This window comes from Crinia signifera, chromosome 12, assembly GCF_055691185.1.
Source record: "Crinia signifera chromosome 12, ASM5569118v1, whole genome shotgun sequence".
Lineage (NCBI taxonomy): Eukaryota > Metazoa > Chordata > Amphibia > Anura > Myobatrachidae > Crinia > Crinia signifera.
This window is the reverse complement of record NC_139228.1, coordinates 18,807,976-18,819,966: the sequence shown is the minus strand read 5'-3', so window position 1 is coordinate 18,819,966 and position 11,991 is coordinate 18,807,976. Positions and strand designations below refer to the sequence as shown.

General features: G+C 43.5%; 1 protein-coding gene across 1 annotated transcript; it reads left to right on the top strand.

The window, feature by feature from the left end:
- Positions 1-9,565: 9,565 nt before the first annotated feature.
- On the top strand, positions 9,566-11,393 carry INSM2 (INSM transcriptional repressor 2). The gene has a single exon (XM_083167877.1). The coding sequence runs from the start codon at positions 9,572-9,574 to the stop codon at positions 11,072-11,074; it is 1,503 nt and encodes a 500-aa protein (XP_083024003.1). The 5' UTR covers positions 9,566-9,571; the 3' UTR covers positions 11,075-11,393.
- Positions 11,394-11,991: the final 598 nt, after the last annotated feature.

The following is an 11,991-nucleotide window of genomic DNA, read 5'->3' as shown; positions in this document are numbered from 1 at the left end:
TCACAAGTCAAAAAAGAGGAGCAGACACACAGGGCTAAATAACACACGCACACACACACACACACACACACACACCCTCTGAAAATAATCCTTAGAAATGTATCTGATTGGCTGGGACTTGTTCTCACTCACTTTGTAGCTTTGTTTGTCTCACACATACTTTAACACATAAATTACTCCTGTTACACACAGAGGTGGCCATTATAACAGCTCACTGTGTGAATTAGGAATCCGATATTACCTGAATTAACAATGTCTGATGCATCCTCACGTATTTCGGCATATTTGTCTCACAGATTAAAGGAATAGATTGCAAAACATTTGCTAGAAAAATATCAATACGGCGTCCTGCTGTTTCCACTCGGGATCCCTTTGGCTGACAGGAGAAAATGCTGCTGGTCCCATTGGTGAGCATCAGTTGAGCACATACAAGGCTCTGCATGAGAGAAGCTTCTGTATACTGGTATAAACATTTCCCGACTGCCAAATTCAATTGATAACCTATGTTTGCAATCTTGGGGCTATTATCTGCTTACTGCAAAAAGTTGCAGATTGACCAATTGCTAGTATTCATTTTAAATTTCCCAGTACACGTTGCTGCTGTACACGTGACCCCTTAACCAGAGGCCCCATACTCCTGCAGGGCCCCATACACCTGGAAGCACACATTTATGCACGCACACTGTAATACCTACACATGCATCCCTATCTTACTTACCTACTCTGATGGAACTTTCTCCAAACTGCTCAAAGAGTAGGCAGCCCACCATTTTCTATTGAAATGGGCAGGACATTGAGCATTATGCAATGAGAATTGCATAATGTTGGCCCTGTCCCCTCTACATAGATCCACAAATTATGGCATTTTGCTACAGTATGAACGGGTGAGGCCCATGGATGAGAAACATCCAGCCTTGCACCCTGTCTTCTCTCTGGGAGAAGCAAGGAGAGGCAACTCTTTATAGATTTTCTGGGGTTGGGGCTTGTCATCATTAAGCTCCACCCCCATTCCTGGAAATGCCGTGATTCAAGGCTCTTTGGGGGGGGGGGGGGGAATGGTACTAAATAACCCCACCCCCTCTCCGAAGAGCCACAAATGAAGGGGTGAGGACACTGATGTGGAGGCCCTGTTAAATGCGGAAGACTTGCTCACCCTTTCTGGGGGGCCGGGAGGGAGAAACGATTTTCGGGAACTAACAAAGACCCCCATTTCCAGCATGCCCTGTAGCAAACGGTGTTGAGTTCGTAAACTTTGCAGTTTGTTCAATGATCAATGATCTTTTGATCATTTGCTCAAGATTGGACACGGCAAACGGAACTATTAAGACTTGATCCACCAAGCTGCCCACACTGCCCCGGGCACGCCTGGTACCCCACTCATCCCCCCCACCCCCCTCCCCCTCTTGTATACTTGTACATTATTGTTACAGTGTGTCACAGTTGTCACATATTTTGTACAGTGTAGCAGTAAACGCACCAAGGTTTTTTGCACACAATTCATTGCTTTACCTTATCTATATCACTCTTGCAATATATATCTTGTATAACACACAAACGAATCACTGGATTGTAACTCAAGTTGGTTCAGAAGGAGAGCGCAGTGTTAACCACATCCTTACTAAAGATACCCAGTGAGCTAGGACAGCTCAATACACTGCAGCCCCTTCAAACAGCAGTACCTTGAGCGCTGACAAAAAACCCAACTATTACCTACCCTCCTGCAATGGCCGGGGGGGGGGCCCAAAAATCGGATCCTCCTCCCGGCCTCCCAGAAGGGTGGGCTCCCCGCATCAGCCCCCGCACCTCCTCCCTCTGCCGGTCAAATGCTGGTATTCACGGTGGGGCAGGGCTTAATGGGAAGGGGCTTAATGATGGCAAGCCCCATCCCTGGAAACAGCCGCTAAGAGTCTCCTCTCATTGCTTCTCCTGGAGAGAAGACCATCAAATTAGGCAAGTATGAGGTAGGCAATGTAACAAAGCAATGGCAAGAAGGCAAGTCAGATGCTTGGTTGCATAAGGAGAGGAATCCACAGTAGAAAGAAAGAAGTAATAATGCCACTGTATAGGTCATTGGTACGACCTCATCTAGAGTATTGTGTTCAGTTCTGGAGGCCATATCTCCAGAAGGATATAAATACATTAGAGACTGTACAAAGAAGAGCAACTAAAATGGTGCATGGCCTTCATCACAAAACGTACCAGGAAAGACTAAAAGATCTTAATATGTATACTTTAGAGCAGAGAAGGGAAAGGGGGGACATGATTGAAACTTTCAAATATATCAAGGGTTTTACTGAGGTTCAGGTGGGAGACATTCTTCACAGGAAGAGGAGCAACAGAACACGAGGACATGCACTGAAACTAGAGGGAGGAAGGTACAGGTGGGAGACATTCTTCACAGGAAGAGGAGCAGCAGAACACGAGGACATGCACTGACATTAGAGGGAGGAAGGTACAGGTGGGAGACATTCTTCACAGGAAGAGGAGCAGCAGAACACGAGGACATGCACTGACATTAGAGGGAGGAAGGTACAGGTGGGAGACATTCTTCACAGGAAGAGGAGCAACAGAACACGAGGACATGCACTGAAACTAGAGGGAGGAAGGTACAGGTGGGAGACATTCTTCACAGGAAGAGCAGCAGCAGAACATGAGGACATGCACTGACACTAGGGGGAGGAAGATTCAGGGGGAATTTGAAGAAAAATTACTTCACAGAAAGGGTAGTGGATAAGTGGAACAGCCCCCCATCAGAGGTGGTAGAGGCAAATACAATAGAGCAATTTAAACATGCTTGGGATAGGCATATTGGGTGTAGTATGGGGCTCCGACAGTGGGGATCCCGATAGTCAATATCCCGACATCGGGATCCTGACTGCCAGTGCTCCGACAGGGGGGCGAGTGCAAAGAAGCCCCTTGCGGGCTTGCTACACTCACCACAGGTTCTATTCTCCCTCTATGGGGGTCATAGGGAGAATAGCCCCTGTGAGTCAGGATCCTCCCAGATTCTTATCTGCCATCACATTTTATGTTTCTATGTTTCACCCAAACCTAAATCTCTCTGCACATGTTACATCTGCCCCACCTGCAGTGCAGCATAGATTTGTCCAGTTGCTTCATTATTTACTTTACTTTCAAACATGTCTTTAAACAGTAGTTACTATAGAGCAGTCTTGCCTGGTAAAGTTTGGGTGAACACCGTGTTACTGGGCTGTTTCAGTACCAATATGTACTCTGTGTTTACTAGACAATGACAATGTTGTACCTGTCATCACTGTTGATGGAGGTCAATTGGTAAAGGGCATAACAATTAGTTTCCAAATATGTCTTAATAATCAGCTGATTACAATTATACTCGGATACAAGATGATTAGCTGAAGAGATGACAAATATTTATGTTAATTGTAATCAGACAGCGACATGTCTATCCGTAGAGTTTCTCTGCAGAAAATACTACAGTCATTTACAACCAAAGTGTTTTTATTTTATAGATAAAAAAGAACAACCATTAGCTCCCTATAATGCTTTTTTTCCCTTTATGACATTCTGCAATAAGATTGAAATTAATAGTTAAAAGCAAAGAACATAGGGGCAAATTCATGACTGATTGCATTGGTCACCAGTCGTGCAGTTTGCCAATGGTTCAGAAACAGCGCATGGCTCTACCTGATTGACAGACAGAGGTGTTCAGGAGTGAGGGACAGGGGTGCTGGTATTTCAGGAAATGGGGATGTATTGCCCCCATTTTCTGGCAATTACCAGGCCAAGGACAGCTCTGCGTCAGCCAATCCCGGATCAGCCCAATTGGGGCAAGCAGAATACGTGCACACCAATATCTCATGTACTATTAGGTTTGGTAGGCAAAATATTATATAATTGCACTGTGGGTGCTGCCCTTGACAGTCTGAGAGATTCAAAGATACAACACGAGAAAGGTTGTGACTGTATTAGAGGTCGCACTATATAATAAATTGAAAACTTTACTGTTATTAGTAAGTGATAATAATTCCCTTATTTTTCAGTATGGGGAATTGGTATACGCAAAGAAGTGAGATATAGATGTTAAAAATGTAGGGCAAAAACAGACATACTGTATACACATACATAGTGCCCTAAGATTAGAAAAGGTGTATTTAAATCAGTGGTTGGGTGTCCGTCTATTTTGTCTGAAACAATATACAGTATTAGTCCAGTCGTTGATGGTTCTGATATAGCCTGGTACTGGTTGGCTTCTAATTAATTCTGGTCATCAATATCCTTCCTAAGATCTTATATCTCCCTGTTTAGGTGTCATCCTATATTAATAAGGTCCTTTTAAATGGGAATAGAGGACCTTATTTATATAGGACAACAACTAAACAGGAATATATAAGGAAGTATATTGATGACCAGAATTAGTTAGCCTGGAGTGCTGGGTGCTTGGTGGTGTGCAGCAACGGCACAACAGATGCCGCCAATGGGGGGGAGCAGGGTATATGCAGATTCCTTGCAGATCACATGGAATCTGCCAAAACTTCTTGGTGACAGGTGCTAGAGATCAACTAGGCCTCTAGCATCTGTCAGGGAAAGGCAGCGTGCCCAGCCTACCCAGAAGCGCAGATTCTGGGAGCACAGGTGCAATCTCAGCAGTACCCCACCTATTAACAAGCATGAAACCCCTTGGCAATGAGCATGTAAACCCCTTGCATCAAGCATATGTAACCCCAGACAACAAGCATGTATTCCCTGGCAACAAGCTGGAAACCCATGGCAATGAGTACATAAACCCTGGCAATGAGCAATAACCCCTGGCAACGAGCACGTACGTAACAAAAATTATAATTAATGTATGTGGGGTGGGGGGCACTTTTGTATTAGCCTTTGGCAGTTGGAACCCTTAATCAGGCCCTGGTGGAACACAACACACAATAAATCTGCTCACATTAGCTGCAATGGTCATACTACCAACTGGAAATCTGAACTGAAATCAGTTGTAGAGTTACAGAATTAAAAAAATTGTTATTAGCAGTTGAACTGTTACTCTTTACTGGAGCGGTGCGTTGGGTTGTACTGGCCCTTGGGGTCCTGTTTTCTGCACCTGAATTTTAAGAATGTTAGGGAGCCACCTGATGAGGTTACCTGGCCGACATAAGTGGGCAAAAAATTTTGGCCAGAACATCAACTGTAATCCATGTTAAATTTGCAGGGCTTATTACACTTGTTCTGATTACCATTGTCTTTTTTTGTGTGTGCTCTCATTAAGAAAAATAACCACTTAGGCAATACAAATAAATTGCCCCCATTTGCATATTATTAAGCTACAATATAAGACCTTTTACCCACTGGTTTGCTTCCATTTCAAAAAAAGACATTTTGTTTTGCTATACTCTTGTGTTCTAGATGGGTCCTGTAATAAACAAGCTACAATGTCAGGAGAAACACAGTAAACAGTAAATTCAATATTGTTGGAAGGTGTTTTTTTTTCTGTAGATTCAATCAGTGATTTCTCCTTGTTCAGATTTGGAGCTTGTTGTGGAATTAAACAACAATGGTACCAGAGTCCAGTGCTACCTTTCTACAAAGATTGACGCAAGGAAATCAAAGCATTGGGAGGGTGAGTAGAGATGTGTTATTAATGAAAATGAAGTCAGCGTTCGTTTAGTCATGAAGGCCTGTTAACAGTTTATTGCTTCTTGTTCCCCCTGCTGTTCGGCACATCGAAATTCCTGTAAAACTCAAAGGACATCTGGAAGAATTCAGCCAATTAATGGAATTCACGCTGAAGCTGCTCTGAAAGGCAGATTACACGGAATCAAACCTTGCTGCAAGGATGGTACACCCTAATCACACATGTAACATTCATTAGATGCTGCTGCGGGAGAGCGTCAATGTCTTTAATGAAAGATCAGGGAGAGCGCATCCAGTAGGTATGTGTTTAGCTGGATGTGATTATCTAGAATACCAACATAAACATTGCCAAACGTTAGAGAAAACACATTTGTTTCAAGCAGTTTAACTCTTTAAATGCTCCGTGACCATGTCTTCTCCACCGTAGAGCCGGTTGTATCATGTATTAAAATACATCGCAATACATCCCACAATTATTACAATACTTACCGTCTTTCTTAAATGCTGGTTTACATAGTTACATAGTAGGTAAGGCTGAAAAAAGACATGCGTCCATCTAGTTCAACCTGGTATAGATATCCATTGCTGATTTGGTAGGTTCTGATATTTTACAGACAGATTATATTTCTTATTTGTACCCATGGATGTTTTTCTCCAGTAAATGTTTGTCCAACTTTACCTTGAACGCATTTAATGAGCCAGCCGTTACCACCTCTCTGGGAAGAGAGTTCCAGAGTTTGACTGTTCTGACCGTAAAGAAATTCTTTCTACTAGCTGAATGAAATCTTTTTTCTTCTAATCTATACTCATGCCCTTGTGTCCTAGATTCCTTTCTAGTAGAAAAGAGGGTGTGTGACAATGCCTTATATTGGCCCTTGATATACTTGTACATGTTGAGCATGTCCCCCCTTAAACGTCTCTTTTCCAATGTAAATAGTCCCAACTTGTTTAATCTCTCCTCGTAGCTTAAATTCTCCATTCCCCTAATAAGCTTTGTTGCTCGCCTTTGGATTTTTTCTAATTCTATGATATCCTTTTTATAGTGTGGGGCCCAGAACTGCACTCCGTACTCGAGGTGAGGTCTCACCAATGCTTTATACAGCAGCATAGTTACCCTTGAGTCCCTAGTTTCCATTCCCCTCTTAATACATGCCAGATTTTTGTTGCCCTTTTTTGTAGCTACATTACAATGGGCACTACATCCCAGTTTGCTGTCTATTTGGACTCCTAGGTCCTTTTCAAGTATGGAATTACCCAGTTCCTCTCCTCTAAGGTTGTAACTTGCACACTGGTTGTGTCTCCCAAGGTGCATAACCTTACATTTATCTACATTGAACCTCATCTTCCATTTTTTTGCCCACTCATCTAGAATTGTAAGATCATTTTGAAGCATGGTGAAATCTTCTGATGATTTGATGACTTTGCTAAGTTTTGTATCGTCCGCAAAGATGGATACATTGCTGAGTAACCCTATCCCAATATCGTTAATAAAAATGTTAAACAGAATGGGCCCCAAAACCGAACCTTGGGGCACTCCACTTAGTACCGGTATCATATCTGATACGGCACCATTCACATCCACTCTTTGTTCTCTATTACATAGCCAATTCCCTATCCATCTGCAGATATTTTCACCCAATCCTAGGTTCTCCATTTTATTAATCAATCTCTTGTGTGGGACAGTATCAAGGAATATTACACCCCCAGAAGGTGAGTTGTCCTGGTAAAGATTGGACTTCTAGGTGTATGATGGAGAGTCCTAATGCACATGAGCAGTCATCAGCCAGTGCCAAGCCATAGTGAATGGAGAGGGATCCTTCTGATCCCTTTCTGGGAACTTTTTGGGTAGAGAAACACAGTGGCTTCTAAAGGCAACATCAGCTGTTGCTGGCACTGCCAATTGGTCGCAAACTCCGGAGGGTTACAAAATTGAAAACGTAATAGGGTGCGATTTTTTTTTAGACAAAGTCAGAATTCGCTTGTGATTTCTGGTGATTTTAAGTTACAGAAAATTACAGTTTTTAGTTAAAAAAAAAAACCTGTGTGGGGTCCCCCCACCCCCCAGCATAACCAGCTCCGGGCTCATTGAGCCATCCTGGTTCTCCAAATACAAGGGAAAAAGAAGACTGGGGGCCCTCTGTATTTAAGAAACCAGCACCAGGCTCTTGGACCAGCACCGGGCTCCAACAGCCTGCACTGTCATGCCACAGCCGGGGGACACTTTTTATGCAAGGTCCACCGGCTGAACCATGACTGGACAAGGCTTCACTTGTGCAGGGCTGAAACCCGGTGCTGTCCCTACCATCCCCGGGCTGTGGGTGTCAGGCTGATTCTTGTGTACATTTTTTTTAAATACATTGGTTTTCACAGTAGAACTACATGTCCCAGAAGGCCTCCTCCGCATGCTGGGACTTTACAAACAACAAGGCTCAGCATGCGGGGGCATTAATGGGCCTGCTGGTTCCTGTAGTTCTACTGTGAAAACAATGTACAAATAAGACATACACACAGAAAATAAAATGTTTAATATACAAACACAAATACTCACCATACCACGATCCCATGATAGCACAGCTACTCTCCTGTACAGAGTTTCTGTGATGTCAGTCAGGGCCGTCTTAACAGCAGCGCAGGCCCCCGGGCAAAGCACTGGCTAAAGCTATAATGGTATAGAAAAGGGCACAATAAATTTATGTAGCGCCTACAAGTTGCAGACAGTCAGTGACTACAATAAAATAACATTTAATACATTGAAAACATACTTATATGCTTAGGGATGAATTCCCACAAGGTCAAATTGCATTTGGAATGTATTGCATAGGCGTCACATTATTCATGTATGCTGTGCTGAGTGAGAAGAAAATAAATATCACAGCACACATATAGTAGCAAGTAAGTATCAATACCTGCAAAACTTCCCAAAATATATAGTTACTAATGTTATGGTATATGGTCATTAGGTCAAAACATATGGCTTATATCGACATGAAATATGCTGACATGGCTAAGGTCGACTTGTTTGGAAGGTCCACATAAGCATTAGGTCGACAATGGCTAAGTCGAAAGTCAAAAGGTCGACATGGGTTTTTCACTTGTTTTTTTTTAGCCGACGTGGTATTTCATGCCCTGCACTAGGGTGTAGAGAGGGAATAGAATAGTGAGTGCAGCGAGCACTTTGACGGTGTCCATGTCGACTATGTTGACATTCGTGACAACAAAAAGTGAAAAACCCATGTCGATCTAATGGTTGTATCGACCATGTCGACTGTAGGTATGTCGATCTATTTCATGTATTGACCTTCAGTGGGCAATGCATGACCCACTGACCCATACCCCTTTGTAACATAGTTACATATGTATATAGCTCATGTTATTTCTCTGCAATTTCACGTTTTTTCCTCGTAAAGAACTAAAACGTGAGAACAAGTTTTGTATACTTGTTTTTAATCCAAAAGGTGCTTGGGTGACATAATAAAATATGAAAAACGACAAAACCAATTAAATGACTGCCAAACTCTGGTCGTGTAAGGGTTAACTCCCCTTTCCAGTGATAACTGATAGAAGAACATGAACTATAGAACCTGCGCTGAGCAGACCCATGACCTAGAAGGCAGGATGGAACACCTACCTAGATGGACAATAGGACAATCACGTATTCTGAGATATATAAATAACTGCTGGTTACCAAAACGCACTTGCTGGGCGGTAAAGTGCAAATGTAGAACAATATCAGAGTAATAGAGAATATACATTGTGATTGCAGATCCAGCATAAACTTCTGGCTACAGTGGTTGCTTTGTCTACTGACCTCCCGTACTTCTTACTTCTCCTTATTTAAAAGGACATCAAGGTGGTACCTGGGACCCGCCCCTCAGCTTTCATCTAACTCCTGATTGGCTGCGGGCTGATTGCATGGCCGGGAATGAATGGCACACAGTGTTCCCTGGTATAAATGCAGCGATGGATGCTATGGAGAGGATGCACTTGGTCCCTTCCCCAGCCTCGCAGCACCGTGTCTAATGCTCAGCTCCTGCCCGCACCCTGCAGCCTGCCTGCATCTCCCACAGCCTGCACAATGCCGAGGGGATTCCTTGTGAAGAGGACCAGGAGACCCTGTGGCTCGTATCGGATACCTTTAGAGGACAATGGACCTCTCCAGTCTCTGGCAACACCATCGGTTTTGGATTCTCTGATCCCTTATACTCCCATTATGCTCCCCAGCTCAGAGACCACAGCAGGCACTATGGACAAGGCAAAACAACCACAACCACCCCATGAAGATAGGGTGATGAATGAAGTCCACCCTATTAAAGCCAGTGGGGGGCTGCAGGAAATTGAGCACTGGGATCTGTTGCCCCCCAGTCCGGTGCAGTCTGTGGGTTTGGAAATGAAGAAAACTTTCTTCAAGAGATATCTGAGCTCAGCAGCTGCCGCAGACTCCTTCCCAGTGGCTGCCTCCTTCACCCCCATGGAGAAGCTCCTGTCTCATCACAACCATTTCCTGACGCCTGAATCTAAGCTGCATGCAAACCTGGCTTCTTGGGATGCTCCGAGACCTAATAAAGTCCCCAGTAAGAAGCACAAAGCCAGTAGGAAGTTGCACTTTGCAGACGATGTGACCACATCTCCTGTGCTGGGACTGAAGATCAAGGCAGAGGACCCAGAAGCCAAAGCTCGCAGCCCCCTGGTGAAGCGCCCCCCACTTGGGGAGTTCATCTGCCAGCTCTGCAAAGAGCAATACCCGGACCCCTTTGCATTGGCTCAGCACAAGTGCTCCAGGATTGTCCGGGTGGAGTACAGATGCCCGGAGTGCGAGAAGATCTTCAGCTGCCCTGCAAATCTGGCTTCACACAGAAGGTGGCATAAGCCCCGGACACTAGTAAGTGACGTGCTGGTGGGGAAGAAGGCGCAGATCCCCGGGGAGGGGAAGGAGAACAGCAGCGGTCTGAGCTTGCTGGAGAGCGCACGCTTTCAGCACCAGCAGCCTGTGGACAGCTCCCAGCTGGCTGATCAGCACCTGCGTCCTGGGAACAGCTCCTTCCAGAGCAGGGAGGACAGCGAGACCCCGGTGTCACAGGGCACCTCTGAAGATGGGGATGAGGATGCCTTTCACTGCCCCTACTGCTACAAGAGGTTCCGCAGGCATGCGTATCTACGCAAGCACTTGCTCACTCACCAGCACTACAGCCCTCTAGAAAGGGGGCATGTCACCTACCCATGCACCCTGTGTGGGGTTCATTTCCCCTCCATGGACATCAGAGACAAGCATAGACTATGGCATGCAGTGAGAGAAGAACTTCTGCTCCCTCTGGAAGAAGCTCTGGTGGCTGCTGAAGGAGGGCAGCAGATTTTCCCCTGTGAATATTGCCCCACTGCCTTCTTCAGCTCTCCTGGTCTCACCCTACACATGAACAAGTACCATTCATCTGAGAAAAGACCGGAAGCACCGTCCCAAATACCCCTCTGACCTGGCTGCTGAAGATTGCCAGTTAGGGGCTAACCACAGAGCGTGTACAACAATGTTTAAAAATAATAATAATCAAATTGTATTTTCATCATAGTTGCCAAATTAGTGTTTTAAATAGTTTTAGCCTTTAAATGTCTGATCACCAGCCCTAGAGACTTCCAAAGTATACTTGTGGTATTATGAAGTTTTAATGATTGAAATATGTTTACGTGTACAACATGTGTGTAAAGCATAATAGCAAAGTATTCTTATCCAAAGTTCAAATATATGTTTCTTATTGATCAAGTCATCATCATGTTTAAAAGGAAATAAACCAAAGGTCTTGTGTACTTCTGCAGTGTGCTTATTATCTTTGGAAGAGTACTTTTATACAATATGTTCCCAATGTGGACTTATTATTATTATTATTTATAGTTTCTTATATAGCGCAGCATATTCCATTGCGCTTTACAATTGGAGACAACAGTCATTAAACAAACTAGGTAGAAACAAACAGACATAGGTAGAAGGGCCCTGCTCGCAAGCTTACAATCTTTAGGATTTGGGGATGTACAGTATGATAAAAAGCATAAAACAAAAAACACTTGTCTTAGAATAATATTAACATTGTTATTGATAAAATATTATCTTATAATATTCTAACTGCAAAACAAATAGAATTTGAAGATATTGGGTATTTATAATAGCATCATTCAATTGTATTATAATAAATGTCATTATAAAGCAGCAAAATTACCAGGTTCAAAAGAAAATTTATCACAGCATTTTTTTTCTTCTAAAAAGTCCACAAATTGATTGCTTTGTGATGCTTTCATAATTAGCTTTTTAACATATTAATTAAAAGCAATGTCATTTTTTCCCCCAGTGAAAACATCAAATAAAATTGTAGGTACATATAATACTGTATATAAATACAC

What these genes read in the sequence shown, in the direction of transcription:
- INSM2 (XM_083167877.1), top strand. Translation starts at nt 9,572, where the DNA reads ATGCTATGGAGAGGATGCACTTGGTCCCTTCCCCAGCCTCGCAGCACC.